Source organism: Erpetoichthys calabaricus, chromosome 8 (genome assembly GCF_900747795.2).
Source record: "Erpetoichthys calabaricus chromosome 8, fErpCal1.3, whole genome shotgun sequence".
Classification (NCBI taxonomy): domain Eukaryota; kingdom Metazoa; phylum Chordata; class Cladistia; order Polypteriformes; family Polypteridae; genus Erpetoichthys; species Erpetoichthys calabaricus.
In genome coordinates, this window is record NC_041401.2 from 31,301,434 (window position 1) to 31,321,480 (window position 20,047).

The 20,047-nt window shown below is 41.4% G+C and overlaps 1 protein-coding gene across 7 annotated transcripts in view; it reads left to right on the forward strand.

The window, feature by feature from the left end:
• LOC114655431 (RNA-binding motif, single-stranded-interacting protein 1-like) overlaps positions 1–20,047 on the forward strand; it is a 510,690-nt gene that overhangs the window by 481,981 nt on the left and 8,662 nt on the right. For all 7 annotated transcript variants that reach the window (XM_028806410.2, XM_051930584.1, XM_028806409.2 and 4 more), the window contains exons 10-12: positions 3,071–3,121; positions 12,861–12,971; positions 15,388–15,468. In XM_028806410.2, the coding sequence (XP_028662243.1) occupies positions 3,071–3,121; positions 12,861–12,971; positions 15,388–15,468 (243 nt within the window). The remainder of the gene's footprint in view (positions 1–3,070; positions 3,122–12,860; positions 12,972–15,387; positions 15,469–20,047) is intronic.

Genomic DNA, 20,047 nt, shown 5'->3' on the forward strand with positions numbered 1-20,047 from the left:
CGTCAAAGCGTGCAGTTTTGACTTCACAAAATGGACGTTTTTCCACAACAGCAATAGTGGGTGTCGAGGGAGGAGTAGGGGGATTGAGAGGAAAGCTGACTTTTACTTCCAGTACCGAAAAACCCAAAATGTTTTAAAACGTTGGTACTTTTTCAATACTAGTGTACCACACAACCCTACAAAAGAGTGTAGTGACTTTGGATCATTCCACCATGAATCCAGAAAAAGTTAACATGCTAGACTTCCTTGACAAAAGAGTGAGGTGATGCTGATGAAAGACAATCTGATGTAACTGGCTTCGAGCATAACGAACAACCGATCATTCTCATTTTATATGATGGGTTATTCAAATAGTTAATTAGTTTAGGGCCCAGTGATGTCCCCTATTGTCAGACTTAATAGACAATAAGAATCACACTTATGGCACTGTGCTCTGGGGGTCACGCAGTGTTTTATCCAGGTAATCTGGGTTCTTTCAACATCATACACATTACCTTTAGTGCCATCTCTAACTTGACCCAATTTGAGAAATTGTGTGTATGTGCATAAGTGTGGACTTGCATCTTGCTCTTTACTTCTGGGATGGTCTATAATTCCCTGTTACCCAAAAATGTAGGTAATGAGAATTGACTGGAAACATGAGGCAGCAGGCACCGACAGGGATAGATGGAGTTTCACTTTGCAGAGTTAAAGTAAGCTACATAAGCTATTTATGTTTGTATGTTGGTATATGTGTGTTTATGTATGTATAATTTTTTTAATAACTCCTTAGCTGGCATTTATTTTCTTACCAAGCAACCTTTAGTTGTTTTAAATGTGCTATATAAATAAATAAAGCCTAAACATAAACATAAAACCTAAGCTGTAACAACCTGACTACGTCATTCAAGATAAACGACTCCACAATGCTGCACGTGGATCACAATTCACATTTTTAATGTAAAATAGGCCACAGTGTCATGAATGAGTACAATTGATTTCAATGACTGATAGAATGATCAGTGTATCTGTAGTTTGTAGTGTTTCCTACTGTAGATAGCAGGATATCTTCACTCAAACATTTACATTTACTTATTTGGCTAATGCCTTTATCCAAAGCGACTTACAACTTATGATCCAACTGGTGACATTTCTTTGGGTTTTCCAGTTGGTGCACAGGCAGGTCAAGTGACTTTCTCAGGGTCACACAGTGTCAGTAGTGGGAATTGAACCCACAACCTCAGGGTCTGAGGTCCAGACAGTTATTTTTATTGTTGAGGTTTTCCATTATAAACAGGAGATACATTCTAATATTCATCACCCAAAGGTTCTGATTATCACAGCATTTACTCAACTACTTAAAAATAAAACATTACACAGCATTACGTTTTCAACAATCCTTGGATTAGCAAAATGAAAGCAGCTGTAAAGTTTGACCTAAAATACTGGTAAAGAAAATAGATAAAAAAAATTTCTGATGTGTCTCACAACACAGGACAACAGGCAACAACAGGGATAGACATAGTTGTCATGTTACGGAGTTTGATAAAATTGTGTCAAGTATTCAAGCTAAAAAACACCATGAAGCTCACAAAACACTTCTTTAATGTACAACAAGCCAGAGTATCATGAAGGACGATTTTAAGGAATGATAGAACAATCAGTGGGCCTGTAGTTTCTGGTGTTTCCTTCTGCAACTGACTGCAATATCTTCCTTGAAACAGCAATTTATTTTTATGGTGGTGGCTCTCCATAACTTCGACTTTCAAAAAGCCTTTGATACATTCCCACACCGAAGATTAATTTTGAAACTAAAAGCTATAGGCAACAAAGGTAACCTGCAAAACTGAATCTCAAGTTGGTTAACCAGCAGACAAAGAGCACAGATAAGAGGAGTATGGAACGAGGTCATCAGTGCAGTCCCTCAGGGTGTCTGTCTTTGCTCCATTACATGTTCTAATTTATATCAATGACACAGATTTTGGTTTAGTTAGTAAACTTGTGAAATTTGAAGATGATACTAAAACTCGAGGAATGACAGAGACGGACAGACCTGGGTGAGCACTTAAAAAATGTATTTTAATGTAGAAAAGTGCAAAGTGCTCCACAATGGGCAAAAGGAAATGTCAATAATAAAAGTAAGATGCAGACATAGTCCTGAAAAGGATGTAGGGGTTTATGTTGACACAACACACCCATCAGCTAAGCAATGTGCAGAAGCCATTAAAAAGGCAAATAGAACGTTAGGTTGCATCATAAAAAACGATTGCATATAAATTGAAGGACGTTATGCTCAGACTGTATATTGCACTACTGAGGTATCATCTCAAGCCCTGTGTGCAGTGCTGGTCACCACACTACAAGAAAGACATAGCAGCACTTGAAACTCTGCAGAGGACTTAAGGACATGGCCTACCGTGACAGACTCGGAGAGTTAAATCTGTTTAGTGTCAAGCAGAGGAGACAACATGTGGGCCTGATCCAGGTCTTTAAAAACTTTCAAAGGCCTTGATAAAGCAGATCCAACAGAATTCTTTTAGCTTAAGGGTGAATCGCTTACTCGAGGACATCAGTGGAAATTAAGGGGGTGTGCATTTAGGAATGAAGCCAGGAAGCACATCTTTACTCAGAGAGCTGTGGGATCAAACTGCCAAGATATGAAGTTGAAGGAGAAATCTTGACAGCCTTTAAGAAGAATCTGGATGAGGTACTGGGACAGCTTAACTATTGGCTAAACAAACGAGTTGGATAGACTGAATGATGTCCTCTTGTTTGTCAGATTTGTTATGTCCTATTTAATGGTCTTATAAATGTGGAGCATGGCAGGATATGTTCTAATATTCACCACCCAAAGCTTTTACTTCACTGCTTAAAATAAAAAGGTATATAGCATTAATGTTTTTACTACCTCACAAAGCTACATTTGTGTGAAGCCAACCATCCACTCGGTTTCCTCTCATGTCTGGGTATACAGTCACTTTCTCCATGAATCTGTAACAGGCCTTCCCTCTGATTAATGGAATGTGATGTCTGAGTTTGTTGTAGCCGGTCCACCACTGCCAGTTGTCCTCACTGTGTTTCATCTTTTTAGGTGCAGAGCCCTTCCTGGATGCCTCATCAGCCTTACATCATGCAGCATCCTGTGAGTGACACTTTGTTCTTCTTTTTCTGTTTTAAAAAGCCAAGAATTTGTAATAAGAGTAGAACTGGCTTGCACATTTTATGCTTGAGCAGAACTGTCTCGCCATTCCAACGATAAGCACAAGAAGACGTTGAAGATTTCCGTCATTGTGCAACACCCTTATCTGGAATTTCTGGGAAGGGGGCGGGGGTTTATGATTTTAAGCCGAAACGATAACTCAGAGCTTACTCATTCACATTTGAACCACAGGAACTGCTGCCGAGGGTAGGAAATGCTTTTTACATATAGTGTGGCCATGATTCATACCATCTGCATTCTTTCACAGATGGCTTTGAGAAGAAAGAGTTTTTGCTCGTTCCTGATGTGCCAGGAAAAGAGTTTTTCCAGGAGGCGTGTAGTGAGTCTTCCCATGCACCTATTTGTTTGATCAAAGTAAATGGCTCTGGTATTCATCATCTGCTAACTGAAGTGCATTAAACGTCGCTTGGAGAGCAGCGCTTTGCATTTTCTCTCCCTGACTGCATAGAAGAGCCACTAATCTAAGCTGACTTCCTTTAGCTCCAAGCACACGTTGAGCTTACTTTGCAAATCATTCAAAACTAAAAACCGAAATCAAAAGATCGCCACATATGAAAACACTTAATGTAGGCCGGGGTCCTTCCGTCTGTAGCAGCATGCACATTCTGGTGTCTGGAGCCCCCTAATGGGCTAGGTCCTCACTGCCTATGTTGCCAACATGCATGCCAGACAGTGAGTTGGTTCCAGATAATGTGGTATGGTGGTCTAGGAGTTAAGCTACTGGACTATAAATCACAAGGTTCAAGCCACACTGCGACCCCGAGCGAGTCATTTCACCTGTCCATGCTTCAGCCGTAGATATGTAAATGTGCCATTTCTAATTTAAATGGAAAAAATGAATGTACATGTGCAGTGTTATATGGGGTCTAAAACTACAATACCATCAGTGCAAGTCAAGGGAGCAAAGTCACATAATCTGCTTGGGTTCTAGTTGTGACAAATGCTTGGGAACAGTTCAACTGTATCCTGGTCTTGAGAGTCATAGATATATTAAAATATAGCAAACGTAAGGCTGGGAAGGGTTACAGTCCTAAACGGTAAAAGGACCTGGGCTGTGCTGCTTGGCCGCAGAGCAGCAAAAACATGCAGATATGTGTGAGACGACATTAGCTCCATGACGCATCCGTTCTGTAGGTCTGAAGCTTTAATCTCAGGGTGGGAACTCGCTGCAGCGTCCAGTACCAAGAGCATCAAAAACAAAGGACTTTTTGTGAGAGCCCGACTGCCTGTGGTAAGCCAGCTGTTCCTCTGAAGGCATGAAGCGGTGTGCAGCCGTTTCTGTTTTTCTAGTAACTGATCATTTCACGCTCCCAAGCAGTGCCAGGCCTAGAGCGTAATGAAACAGGGACATTTTGGCCAGTATATTGTCCTGTTTTTGTGTAAAGTTTAACACTGCTTGATGGAAAAATGCCATTTTTAAGAGACGAGAGGAGACCATCGAGTCCATCAAACTGATCTGGTTAGCTTGTAGTTGTCCCAATGTCTGATGCAGTCAGACACGGTTTTAGGAGTTAAGTTTTTGCTTTAACTACAAATATTTTTGGTGAAGTCCCAGCTTGTATTGGGGATTCAGCAGACAAGCCTTGTAATGGAGCTTTGACAGGGCAACTGAGCAGGTGGCATGGGGGCACAGTGGTTGTCATGACTGGCTCATAGCTTCCTGCCTGGTTGGAGTTTTCATCTCTGCAGGTGCTTTTGGTTTCCTTAAATCTGCCAAAGATACACTAGACAGGGGTTTCAAACTCCACTCCTGGAGCGCCACACTGGCTGCAGGTTTTAGTTCCAACCAGTTACTGCAGTTAATGGGAACTTACCATCATTTTAATTGATAACCCATTCTTTTACTTTTCATTCCTCAATAACGAGATACAAAGTGGACCAACAAGCTAACTTAATGCCTTTTGCTCCTGTGGCCATTATAAAATGTCTGTTTCAATAAAATATTTAAAAAGGAAAAAGTGAAAGTTCGACAAATATTGATCTACTTAGGCCCACAAAACATTGACAGGTCCCTTAAAAAAAGAAAATTGACAGTTTTGATAATATCTGATATAGCAGAACAAGAGCACCAACAAGCCACAGAATTAAAAACAGGACTTCTAATTAGGAAATTGTTTATAGCAAAAATGGTGGCCATTCAGTATTGTGAGATCCCTGAGTTAGCAGGACATCTGTTTGTGTGAGTTTCACACCCCTGCTTTAAATGGTCTGGTGCGCATGCTCGGGACCTAGCAGATTTCTCCTCCCATGTTTCTTCTTGTTTTGAACCCTTGAATGCCGGGATTGGTGGATGGATGATTGAATGAGGTTACAGTTGTCAGTTTCTGATATCCTTTGGAATTTTACAGCTAAAACATTTGAGTTACCCACCATGTATGCAGGCCAGTGATCCACAAATATTTTTTTCCGTAAGGTCCCATTTTTGAAGTGTTGCATTCATGAGCAATCACTCAACTTTCTACTTTCTGGAGAATGGATGAACATGGTAGTTTGGCTAGAATTTGTGTCCAGTCTTTTACGTTATTAACGTAATGTGTCAATCTTGGACCAGTTTTGTGGTTTGAACATTTTCTACATGCATCATACTGTCAGCTGAAAACGGATTCCAGCGGTGTTGCAGCCTATAGCAATTCTTCAACATGTGTGAAATCTCAGAAACAGGCTGCAAAATGGTGGAAAGTTGGACAGCTTACAGTTGGTTCTTTGTGGCCCGTTTCAGATTCCAAGACCTTAACTTCAAGAACCCCAGGATTATCTGGTTTAAACTCTTCCCTTCATACTAAGAGGACTGACACTGTTTAAAATGCAAGTGTTGGAATCCTGCCTTGTTTTTTGTGAACATCCTTCTGGCCAATCCGGCCTGGCGTCTCATATTACCAGAGAGATCTGCAAGAAGCAGCGGTGTGTGTGTGGTGTGTATCAGATGCTGCATTCTTGGGTCATGGCTTCTGGTCCATATCTAGCTGGGAACAAAAGGTTACTTGCGTTTAAAAAGTTCACGCAGAAGAAATCTTGGCATCCGCCCAGGGTACTGAAGGATGTTGTGCAGTCAGTCGCCTTTATGTAGGGCAGAGCTCGCTCTCTCTGCTCCCTTTTAATATCCTGACGAGTTTTATCTACAAGTCCTGTGTTGTTTATTCAGCTATTCAAAAATTTTCTCTTAACATTTTTTTTCCTATTAGTCCTCCCTAGCAGCAAACCCAACAATTTTCTGCTTCATTGTGTTCAAATATGTAAATTGTCATCCATCGCTATGCTCTGAAATCACATATGCGTGTGAGCCTCGGTGCATTGCAGTGCACAGAACGGCAGAGCGAAGTTCAAATAGTCGAGAGCGCTCATTAAGTCCGTTCTCAAGCACCTTGATATGTTTGTTATGAAAGCTGCAGGAATTCAAAACAGATGTGCGGCTGCGGCAATCCAGCCGGGTGGGAACCAAAACAGGCCTGTCGGTCGGCATGGAAGCCATTTTACAAAATGAGATCTGGTGTGTGTGTGTGTGTGCGTGTGTGTGTGTGTTTCAGTAAGAAGCAGAACGCACGGGTTTTTCCTGACTTTGTCAGAAACTTTTAAAGGACATGAAGAAAACAGGCACAAAGGCTATACTTTTGAAGGATTTTTCTTTTTCTTATTTGTATCCCCTAATTGTAATAAAAGTACCGTTTTCACCTGGCATTATAGTTTAGTTTTATGAAGTTGTAACCTTTTGCTTGTTAGTACTGGTGAGTTGTGTGGATCAGTGAAAGTCATAGCAGATATGATGTGTGTTTGCCAGTGACCTTGATCACTCGGTCTTTTGTGGCCAGTTTAGACAAACTCCCCCCCCACCCAGTGTCCCTTGTTGCTTTGTGAGGCCACAGTTACATCCCATCAGTGTTGGATGGGAAACCCCCCAAGATTATAATGCTAATCTTAGTAGGGGGTCTAAAATTTGTGGAAAACCTGTGAATACATTTAAACACAAAACAAGCCTGTAGGAGGAAACTGCAAATGTGTCAGTGTGTTTGTGTCTCTTTGTATGGACTTGTATGTGGCCTGGGTTCAATACTGAGCCTAAACCTTTAACAGTATTACCCAGAGTGCTGTGCAGTTGATGCAATCATAAATGACCAAAGAATTCACTTCCTTTAGTATTGCGCTTATTTGTAGCAGCAGCAGTGAGCAAACAAAAGCATCAGAGAAAACAAACACAAGCTGTACTCTTCGGGCTTTGAGGGGTGAGTACATGCTATCAAGTCTGCCGTAGTGAATTCATCCTTCCTATCTGCCACTGCTCTGATATCTAATCCTATCAATTTTATTTCAGGGGGACATTGTTTTACAATGGTTAGCACTGGTGCCTCACAGCTCAGGGCACGTTTTTGGCCACAATAATCGTTCCAGTCAAGTTTGCAGATGCTTCCATAGCCATCAGTAGAACTTAAAAGAACCCTGCACCGTTATAAACTAGTTAAAACTAGTTCCGTTCCTCCTTTCCTATTGACTTCAATGAATTTTGCTGAGTTCAGTGCAGTTCTCGAACATTTCCGTGATTTCAGCAAACTCAAGCTAAAGCACATTCAGCAGGGTTCACTCATCACTATTCGAGACTTACTTGAAATAGCTTTTATTTTGATAGAACAATTTCACTTTAGTTTTCCTTTTAACTTAAAAAGGGGCATTTAATGAAGGCTAAGAAATCCATGCTGTGCCTCTGTAGCCCACAAATATCCCCGTAAAGACACCTGTTGATGAGCCTCTTTTTACTCCAGCCATCTATGGAGTTGTCGTCCGAATGTTGTGTGAAATGGGCTTAACCATCTGTTAACAATTAAAATTCAGATCCATTACTTCACTGCACTTTATGAAGGCAGGTAATTCACACAACCTGCTAGACATTCAGGAAATAGTAATGCCCTGCACACTTGTCCTCTTGTTGAGTTACCACTCAGTGGGTTTCGCAGGCATGAAAGACAGAGCAGCACTTGAAGATGTGCAGAGGAAAGCAACAAAGAGCATCCCAGGACTTAAGGACATGTCGTACTGTGACACTCTCTGAGAATTAAACCGAGTCAGGCACAGTGGAGACCATGCGGGGGTCTAATCCAGGTCTTGGAAAATTCTCCTAGGCATTGATAAAATGGATCCAGCAGAATTCTTTTAACTTAATAGTGAATCACTTACTTGAGGACAGCTGTGGAAATGAAGGGGAAGTGCATTTTAGACTAAAGCCAGGATGCACCACTTTACTCAAAAGAGTTTTGGGAATATGGAACAAACTACAGGGACATGTTGTCAAAGCAGAAACCTTAACAACCTTGAAGAAGAATCTGGATGAGATAGCTATTAGATAATGTAATAGACGACCCTTATGGACTGAATGGTCTCCTCTCATTTGTCACATTTCTTATGAAGTCTTTTCCTGTCAATTTGCCTTCCTTAGTAGCTTTGGGTTTTTACAGTGTCACGCAGTCGTTGTATCTGAAAGCAATTTAATGTTATTTTCAAATTTCTCAGATTCTGTCCTTTCGATTGAGCTCCACAAAACTGACTGCCTACATCCATCATGCACTTTAAGCATGCGATGCAAACAGGGCAGTCAACCCAACCAGCTCGTCCATCCTCGTCCACTGGCTCTTGTTACCATTGGTGCCATTCACATAGTAGTTATCCTGTTGACAAATATTTCTTTGCTCTTTTTGCTCTTCGTGTTCAAAAATACTTTTTTTTTCTAGTCCAGCGATAACCATTATACTCATAAAGCTACATGAGAGCCTGCTGCTAAAAATTGGTTCACATCACATATTTATTTCCTTGCATCTTCACTTTATTTTCAGTAGTTTTTGAGTATGCAGCTTAGTTCACACAGCTTTTTAGTTTTGTTATTATTTCAATTATTTAAATGTTTTTTTAATTTTCATTTATGATAATAACCTTGAGTTGAAAGCAATTGTAGTTGAAAGCATGCTACTTGAGATTATTTTGCGGCTTTGTGATTAGTTTTTAGCTAACATTTCAAAATAGAATTTGTAGACATTTATCCATTTCCTGAGCCTATTTCTTCCATGCCAGGATGATGTGGGCTGAGGCCTGTCCTGTGGCATTAATGGATGGAAGGCAGGGAAACGCTGCACCTAAAGGCGCACCTTCACGTTAGAGGCTTGTATGTTTTAAGACATGAGAGTGGTCAGACTTTTATTCATATGGTTGAGTGTGGGTGGTCACAGTGTAGCTGAGCCTCTAATAAAATTGCACCTTGAAAAGTAAATCAACAATTTATCATCTTCATTCTTGTTTCACTGTAAAAGCACATGCAATCAGAGAAGAACAAAGAGGTAGAGTGCATGCATCTGTGAGGCAGTGGTGTTTTACACTTTCTCATGTTATAATCCTCCAAAAATTCCATTTCCATTCGAGATTTTGATGAACCTGAACGTTTTAGACCTCCTCGAGTCAGAAAATACCATTTTTGGAATTGTGTGTGTGTGTAAACACGATAACTTGAGTACGCTTTCACTTCGTTCAACCAAATTTTGCGTACAAGTATTTCTATCAACTTTTGTGCAATTTCTGTTTTCCAGAAGTGGTAGTTGGTAACTTTTTTTCATGCAGCTGCAGAGTCGGATTTGTTCAACTTTTATAATAATTGTTCATTATATTATTGATTTGATTTGTTGATAGTTCTTTAATGTACATAATATAAAAATATAATCATTCTCTTGCAGTTTACTCAAATATCCATCCCCACATCTGAGTATATGTGAAAGTCTAGGGGAGACCACTCCCGATATTTACGATTAAGTTTTAAAATGAATTTGCAGGCATTGTGGTGCATAAGCATAGCAGCTTGTAGAGGCAGACGCGTGATAATGTGTTATGAATGTTGTATAGTAAGAGCATTCGCAGCAGCAGGTTACACAGACACACTCCAACTACACCAAAAGAAAGACAACCAGTAAATCAAATGAATCCCTTTGGGATTTGGGAGGAATGAAAAAAACCCTGATAACAGACACGAGAAGAAATGAGTAACCAACACAGACAGCTTCACCAGGCCGACATGAATGCTCTAAACAAGGAAAATTCCAAACAGGGCATGATAACCAAAACACCCACACCACTGATCTGCATTTCATTGGTGTCTTAGAGCAGCCCAGCAGGCTACATTGATCAGATCAGGCCTCATCAAACAGGCATGGTGACTGTTACCACATGCTCACTCATGGGGACATTCAGAAGACTCTTATCTCGCAGACAGCGCAGACAGGTTGGTGTTGATAAAATGAATGGAGAGGATCTTCTTTTGACAACTCTGCACAACCAGAACAGTATTTATTCTTTTGTGCCCATTAAGTTGAAACGTGAGGCGTAGCACAGGCTTGACAATATCTTCGATAAAGCCTTGTCACCAGTGCATTAAGGGTATGACAGGTGCTCTTGTCACGGTGTCATCCTCCGTCATTAATTTCTTTTTGCTAGCCTTCTTACTGGCAGTGTGCTTAGAACTTGAGATGTGGTGTTTGATTTAGTGAGCACAACAACAGTAAAATAAAATACCTCCCATCTTTGTAAATGGTCTGTTGAAAGTGTTTGTACACGTTTCAGCATTTGTTTTCCTCCTTGTACAATACATGTCCCTGGCCACTGGCTGTGTGCACAGGTTGCAGATGAGCAAGGAGCCAGTCATAGATTTTAGGAGGCAGACCACACTGCCATGTACGTCAGAGGGGATTTCATCATTTCTAATGAACTGAAGTTAAAATGACACTTGTTGGCTCTTGCCAAGAAGACTAAGCAACACCTCTACTCTTCTTCACATGGCTGAGGGCTGCTCGCATGTCCTCATCTCGTCTCACAAACGTTTTATACAGTAGAATCCATTCCGTGGTATGAGCACCTGCTCAGCTCAAGCGGGTAAAGCACTGCAGCGGGTGGTGAAGGTGGCACAGAATATTACTGGCATCCAGCTGCCTTCTGTTCAGGATGTTCACAACACTCACTGTCTTAGAAAGGCAAACAGGATTATTAAAAACCTCAGCCATCCTGCAAAGCCACTTTTCTCACTCCTCCTTACATGACGACTGGCAACATGAACCAGGAGCTTCAGGACAGTCATAAGGTCACTGAACAGTCAATCATAAGAATTATGTCATTGTAACATAAGAGTGTGTGTGTGTTTATGCTGTGTACATAAACTCACTGAACAAGTTCTTAGTCACACTCTACTAATTCTGGGTTGGGCCTCCCTTTGCTCTCCAAACAGCCTCAGTTCTTCATGGCATGGATTCCACAAGATATTGAAAACATTCCTTTGAGATTGTGGTCCATGTTGAAATGATTGCATAACACAGTTTCTGCAGATTCATGCTGCAAATCTCCCATTCTACCACATCCCAAAGATGTTGTGCAGGACTCCGATCTGGTGACTGAAGAACACTGAACTCATTGTCATGTTTGTGAAACCAGTTTGGTTTGTGATATGGAGCATTACCATGTTGGACACAGCTATTAGGAAATGGGTAATTTGTGACCATGAAGGGATGCACATGGTCAGTAACAATATTCAGACAGCCTGCAGCACTCAAGCGATGATTGATTGGTATTAAAAGGCCCCAAATGTGTCAAGAAAAGATTCCCCATACCATTACAGCATCATCATCACCACCACCACCACCAGTCTGGACTGTTGACACAAGGCAGGTTGGGTGTATGGATTCATATTGTTGGCTGCAAATTGTTTCTCTGCAGAAATCGAGATTCATCGTTTTTGCAGTCTTGATCCTGTGCCCACTTGTAGACACTCAGTTTTGCGCTCACGGCTGACAGAAATGGAGCCTGACATGGCCTTCTGCTGTTGTAGCCCATCTGCCTCAAGGTTTGACGAGCTGTTCATACTGAGATGCTTTTCTGTTCACCACAGTAATGCAGAGTGGTTATATTAGTTATGGTAGCTTTTCTGCCTGCATGACTATTCTGCCATTCTTCTCTGACCTCTCTCATTAACAAGGCATTTCCATGTGCAGAAGTGTTGCTCACTAGATATTTTTGCAGCATTCTGAGTGAACTCCAGAGACTGTTGTATGTGAATCCCAGGAGATCAGCAGTTACAGAAATTCTCAAACCAGCCCAGCTGGCACCAACAATCACGCCATGGTTGAAATCAGTGAGGACACATTTTTCCCCATTCTGTTGTTTGATGTGAACATTAACTGAAGCTCCTGACCTGGACCTGCAGGATTTTATGCATTGCACTGGTGCCACATGATTGGCTGATTAGGTATTTGCATGGATACAGAGGTGTACAGGTGGTCCTAATAACACTAATATGGGCTGTTCAGACCAAGCTCTATCTTGACAGGGGACACTGACAAACCAAAGAAACAAATAAGGTTGGAGATGGCACTTGGACTTGCTCCAGTGTGAGTCTGGGGTGCCACTGAACACCTGGGAAGATCTTGTAAACACATGGGCCTGGGAGTGACTGCTTGTGCTCTGTGCAAACCACAGGAAGTGCAGCTGCTGCAGGGAGCGGCGCCCTTCAACTGGAACACTTGATAAACACACTGGGTCAAACCACCATCAAATACTGAATGTGTTTTAATACTTACGAAAAGATATATATTTTAAATTGACATCACTTCATTTATATGTTTTATTTTTTCTCTGTCCCTTCTCCTGCCAGGGAGCTGTCATTTCACCTCCTATGGACCATACAATGTCTTTACAGCCCACCTCGATGCTGAGTCCGCTAACGCAGCAAATGAGTCACCTCTCGCTGGGCAGCACAGGAACTGTAAGCACTTCTTCAAGTTTTTTTTGTTTTTCTTAAAGTTGATGTCATGTCTCCTGAGCTTTATTTTATTAAGTTTGCTGGCAGGGTCTGTTTGATTTCTTAATGACATCACTTCTGTGTCCCCTACATTCTGTACAGTTTGTCCTCAGGCTTAACCTTTCTGGTTAGGAGCAGCCAAGCTTTTTGGCAGAGGAGTCCTAGATCTGCGAAGGATGTGACCTAACTCCGTCAAGGCAGGCCACTCTGAGGACACCTGCTGTACTGCCCCTTGTAGGTGCCATGAGTCCACCAGCTGAGCTTGAAGCATCATCTCATGATATTGATTACCAGCCATTATATGGAAAGCAGCAGACTTTTTGGACTAGCCCTAGCCGAATGGTTATCAGTAATTTATATCACTTTCACCCACTTATCCTATTGAAGCTCATGGTGACAACAAGCTGAGCTGGAGGCCACCCTATCCTCCATTTTTTCTGGGGAAATTCCCAGATGCTGCCTGGCCAATTAAGAGATGTAATCCCTGCAGCGTGCCCTGGGTCCTCTGCCAGTGTGCATACCTTGCTACATGCCCAGTCCACCTCGATGGGCTCCTCTTGGTGCTACTCCTGGGCCTTCCTCACCCTGTCACTGAGATTAGGCTCGGCAATCCTTTGCTGGAACTGCTTTCTCATTTTGCCCTGCTATCATAGATGAGGATGGGTATATAGAGGAAGATGGGGAAAAAAATGAATGTGAACGATGTCACCATATTATCAGGCTGTAGACTCATGTTGGGACGGTTTAAATATGAACTCTTTTAAATATAAGAGGATTGCCCAAAACATTTTGTAACACTTTCTGCACTTCAGTCAGAATTAACAGTAAAATGTTTACGATGTATTCTATGGCTACAACACCTCTTCAGAGCAATCGGCTTGAAGGGCATGTGCAGTTCGTCATTTAAATGGCATCATGAAGTGATATTTGTTTTAAACAACAGGCTGTTATTTCATTTCTTGTGCTGGAGAAAGAATCAGAAATGAACATTCACAGGCAGCTAAATGTCTATACAGAGAGAATGGCTCCCACAGACAGCACTGTCAGGTGTGGGGCTTTGTGGGTTCAGAGACAAGTGACTCAGCTGCTGTTCATTTTTTGTCAATTTTTCTGTAATACTTTTTCATGAATATTTTGCTCCTATACGGTGTTTCAAGTATAGGGAATTAAAATATGACATCTGTTTTTAAATCGTAAAAACACTGGAATTTATTCAAATTATTTTGTGACATTTTCGGTGTCATTTTGTTCTAGTACAGAATGAAGTCATTTTGTTGCCGGGGCTGTGGTCGTCTCCTGTGATGACCTTTCCTCGTCTGAAGTTGCGGCTATCATAACCTTTTTGCGGAAGATACTTTTAAGCATCTTTTTGGTTTGTGATCTCTTGCTCTGTTATTCTGAGCATGATTCTTACCTAATGAAAGTATTTGATTTTCTGGCTTTGACCATAGCTTTGTTATGATGTCTACTCCTTCTGAAATTGCTCGTGTTGTAGCACAACATACATCATGTAGCATTCCAGTTATCAGAGGGGACTGGCAGATTATGTCTAAAAAGCATGCAGCTCAGCTCCTAGGGTCTACTGGAAGCGTGAATAACATTATCAATGTTTTATTGAGGAACACATTTTGGGTACCATGAAGCCAAACTTTGGTCACAAAAGGTGGGTTCAGATTTAATAGCCCATCACAAGGCTGAGATTGAAACTGGTGGGATAAAACATAGATCCATCACTTTGAACAAGAAACCAAAATGAGTGGCATCATTCAGCTTCTTCTCAGAAAAAGAAGTTTAAGGTTACCCTTCAAGCAGGGAAGCTCTTGGCCACTGTTTTTTGGGATACAAATGTGGTGACTTTGGTAGATATTAGGCCCAGAGTGTTAATTCAGATTGGCCACTTGAAGAAGTGTTTAAGTTCAAGTTGACAATACTTTGCTCAAACCTTTCTTCAGTAGTGTAACACAAATTTAAAAGCAATCATAAAACTTTGGTGGACCGTTCATCCCCTTCCACAACACATGCCCAGATTGTCACCTCTTTGGAGCCTTTTAAAGATGCCAAAGGGGCAGAAATTGCAAGTTTAAGACTGGTACGAGAAGAGGATACATGCTCTTGTCAGCTGGGTATGAAATGTATGAAGTCCATCTGGTGATCCTATGAGTATGTTCAAGCAATTCTAAAGTAAGTTTTTAAAATGAAAAGTGTTCCAGAATTTTCTGGGCAGCTCTCGGAGTATCCACTGTATGTTATCTACTCTAGTAGTGATGTTTCAGTTTCTCCCAAGTGTGACCAAGAACAGTACGCCTGTATGTGTGTGACTTAACATTGGCCAGCTCATGTCACTCACCAGGACTCTGTCTTCTCTTTTCTTCTTTTCTAGTTCATGCCTGCAACTACAGCTATGCAGGGAGCCTTCATTCCCCAGTATACACACATACAGACCACTTCTGTGCAAGTCGAGGTAAGCTTTACGACAAAGTGACCGGGTGCGGTGAGCAGGAAGGTGTTTAGCATCTGTGCCAATATGTAACTCCTACGCTGTATCATTGTAGAAATTGTACAAAAGTACACTGTGTTTAAGTCCTGGCCAGGTGACTCTCTCTCTTTGTACATCTTTTTCTCAGTGCAACATGTGTGTTGAGCAGGGCCATCTTAACGCATGGGCACGTTGGGCAGTTGCCCGGGGGCCCCATGGTAATCTATGTATGTTGTGACTTGCTGAGTGGTTGTGTAGGTAGGAGCCGCAATGCACTGCTTTGCCCGGGGGCCTATAATGCTGTTAAGATGGCCCTGATGTTTAGTTGACAGGGGTGCGAGTGGGTTTGCCCCAGGAAAGACTGCTGCTGTATTGTCTCTGCAACAGCTGACGCAAAAGCCACAATATTCAAAAAAGATACAAAAGAAAATTGCAGCTTCATAACGGATCAAGATAGAACAAAATAAATGTTGGAATCACATCCCCGAACTCAGAAACTTCAGAATAGCCACCATGAAGTCCTAGAAACCCCTCAGGAAAGCACAAAAAGAAATAATTGAAGTACCAAAACAGTCAAACCCAAAAAGCATCCAAAAAGTTATGTGAATGTACTGATTAAAAAAAAATGGCCACATTGTCCGCACTAGATCTGAACAACTGTTTACCAGATTTTAAGATTTTTCAGCCTCACTGGGAAGTTTAAAAGATTGATAGACGGATGAGTTTGGACAGCGAATGAATGACTCGATGCCAAGTAGAATTATGCAGCTTAAAAACTGGCAAATGTTTACTGTATTTGTGTACCCCTTACCATGGTGGGGGCTGGCATGTCTAGTGAATAGGCAATGAGACAATGAATAGTGGGCTACACCGCTACCACTGCTAGCATACACTCATAGAAATATGGGAACAATTGTAAGGTTAATTTGTTATTTGTAAGTTGCTTTGAATAAACGTTTCAGTCAAAGAAATCAATTGAATGGAATGAAAACGTAATATCAAGGTTAGCCATTTTATAGCGCATCACTATCACTAGTCCTGTATGGGGCATAATGAGAGTAACAAAGCACAATACCGGGTGGAAGGAATAAAGGACCAGGCGCTCTTTACTCAGTCAGGCCCAAAAGTCGTTGGGACAGTGACACAGTTTTCATAATTTTAGCTCTGTACGCCACCACAATGGATTTGAAATAAAGCAATCATTATGTGATTGAAGTGTAGACTTTCAGCTTTAATTTAAGGGGTTTACCAAAAATATTGTATGAGCCGTTATATGTGCACTTGACAGACAAGCTGTTCCATAGACAGGTTGAAAAGTCTCAATATGAGGTCCTGCAGAGTTGTCCATGCAAGTAAAAAACAATCCATCATTAGGCCAAGAAAACAACACAAACCCTTCAGAGAGATAGGAGAAACAACAGGAGTGGTAAAAACAACCATTTGGTATGTTCTTAAAAAGAAGGAACACACCGGTGAGCTCAACAACTCCAGGTGGCCTGGACAATCGAGAAGACAACTGTGCCGGATGGCTGCAAAATTCTTTCCTTGGTAAAGACGAACCCCTTCACAACATTTAGCCAAACCAAGAACACTCTCCAGTAGGTAGACCTATCACTGCCAAAGTCCACAATCAAGAGAAGACTTCATGAATGTAAAGATAGAGGGTTTACCACAAGGTGCAAACTACCGGTAATCCTCAAGCATTGGAAGGACAGATTAGACTTTCTCAGAAAACGTTTTTTTAAAAGCCTGTCCAGTTCTGGAACAATTTTCTTTGAGCAAAGGAAACTAACATCAATATATACCAGAATGATAGACAGAGAAGAATATGGAGAAGAAAAGGAATGGCTCATGATCCGATGCATACCGCCTCATCTAGAAAAATGGTGGAGGCAGTTTTATGGCATGGGCAAGCCTGGCTGTGAATGGAAGTCAGTGACTGGTGTTTATAGATGATATGACCTCTGGCAGAAGAAACCAAATGCTGCAAAAACTGATAGGATAACGTTTCATAGTACAGATGGACAAAGAGCCAAAACATACTGCTTAAGCAAACCAAGTGCTTTTCAAAGCAAAGACGTGGAAGGAATATTCTTCAATGGCCAAGTCAATCAACTGACCTTAACCCAATTAGACATGCAGTTCACTTGCTGAAGACAAAACTGATGGCAGAAAGTCCAAAAAACAAGCAGCAACCAAAGACAACCGCAGGAAAGGCCTGGCAAAGCATCACTAGGAGCACTTGGAGATGGCCAGGGGTTCCAGACTTCAGGTAGTCATTGGAAGTGATCATTATATTTATGATTATGTTATTTTTTTCCAAATACTTTTTAGCCCCTGAAAATAGGGGGGCCATATATGAATATGTATGTCTTTTCTAAACGGGTCATATGATATTTTTTGTTAAACACCTTCAATTAAAGCTGAAAGTCTACACTTCAATCACATAATTATTGCTTTGTTTCAAATCCATTGTGCTGGCGTACCGAGCCAAATGTATGAAAATTGTGTCAATGTGCAAATACTTATGGACCTGACTGTATATCTGAGTAGGACCCCTATATATTCTCTGTTGGCCTGGACTTTTCAACTTTGGACTTGTACCCTGCAAAGCCACCAGGTAATGAACATTAAAAGGACCACGTGCCATTAAAGTGGTTGTTGGAAGCAAGATGTCTCCAGCCATAAATTACCCACAATTTTCCCCGTAAATTTCAAGCCTAACAGCTCCACCAGTATGAAGTGAAAACTAAAGTGAATGCAGTGCACTGTAACACCCATCTTGAAAGAATACTTCATGCTCCCCAACAAAAAATGAGTAGGTAAAAAGTCCATGGTGATTATTTGCTAGTGAAACACTTGGACCTACAGTCCTAAAATAAATGGCAAAGTTAAAGGTAAGGAGCTGCTGATACGTCTTGCCTTTTCTAAATATCTACTTGTTTCAGTTCCTGTAGAGGGCAGCATGGTGGTGCAGTTAGTGGTACTGCTGCTGCCTCGCATTAAGAAGACCAGGGTTCACGTCCCAGGACTTCACTGTGTGGAGTTTGCATGTTCGTCCCATGTCTGGGTGGATTTCCTCTGAGTCCTCTGGCTTCCTCCCATAGTCCAAAGACATGCAGGTTAGGTGAATTGGCAATTCTTAATTGGCCCTATTGTGTGTGTGTGTGCTTGTCTTGCGATGGATAGCAACCCTGTTCAGGACTAAGTGGGTTAGTAAAGGACTGACTGACAGGGTTCCTGTACAAGTTGTAATGTATTTTATTACTTCTGGCAGCTCCTCTAAAGCAACATTAAAAAGGTACAGCTTGACATCGATCTCAGCGCTGATGTAAACTTGCTAAGTGGTGGTCTTTACAGAAACACCGACATACGGATGTCAAAGCAAAGCTTTTACTGGGTTGGAAGTTTTGACAATGTTCTTGATTGTCGCAGTGCTTTGCTGTCTCTTTCTCGCTCTTGCATTCTCTTTCCTGGACTTTGTCTTGAATGACAATGAGCCATTGCTCAGTGTTTAGAATTACTTCTTGCTTGTCCGTTCAGTTCAGCGTCATGTCCTATTATTCCTTTTTGTTCTACATCACTTAATACCTTGTGCCATTTGCCTACCACTCAACAGATGTCGCTGCTCTTCTTTTTCTTACTGCCATCACAGTGGTTATCACTTGGTTTCTTGGATCACTATGCTATAAACACGTGACCACAGGTCATGACCACCAAGTTGTCACTACCTGAAGTTTATTGAACTTCCACAACTTATCAGGTCATAAGCTTTCAATTAAGATGAAGATCAAGGTTTTAGCCCCATTCGTTTGTGTGACAAACAGGCTGACCTTAGCATTTTGGACTTGTTAAGAAGACTAGGCCTGCTGTAGAGTCTGCGTTATGTTAGAACTATCGCTACGCTGTGTCCACATCCTTGGTCCTGGAACCTTCTTCACCAGTTATGATACTTGACTAATGTGGCCTCTCATCCTTTTCCCTTTTAAAAGCCCAGACATTTTGTCTTTTAAAAAGGGGAAAGAATGAGGGGCCACATTAGTCAAGGGTCAAAACTGGTAAAGAAGATGTGTTAATAGCTCAAGTGGGTTAGACTGTGAACAGCTCTCCATGGCCAAGCACAAATATTAAAAATGCTTAACTGCGGGTTTGTGTTGGAGGATATGGTATATTCTGCTGAGCTTTCTATGGTTTATTATGCCATCCTCGGCTTTTTTTCAGAATGATTTAAAATTAGAAAACGCAAGTCATTTAGGGGACATCATGGAAAATGGTCTGAAAGCAGGCCCAGGTCCATTGCTAGTGTTAAACCAGTGAAATGCTAGTCACACAAAATCCACAAGGCCTCGGCCGGTGTTTCTCAAATGTATCAAATCTGTTCAAGTTTGCACTTTTTCATGCCAATGTGCATTCAAGCTCCATTAATCTCATTGTATACTTTGGAAATGAATGTTCCCATCAGACTGTCACGTTAGAGTTGAAGAGGCGACTGTGATGGCTGCTGGCTGGGCAGTCAGTCTTTCCTTTCCTGCGTTAATGTTGTGCACAGCACAAGTTTGAGATT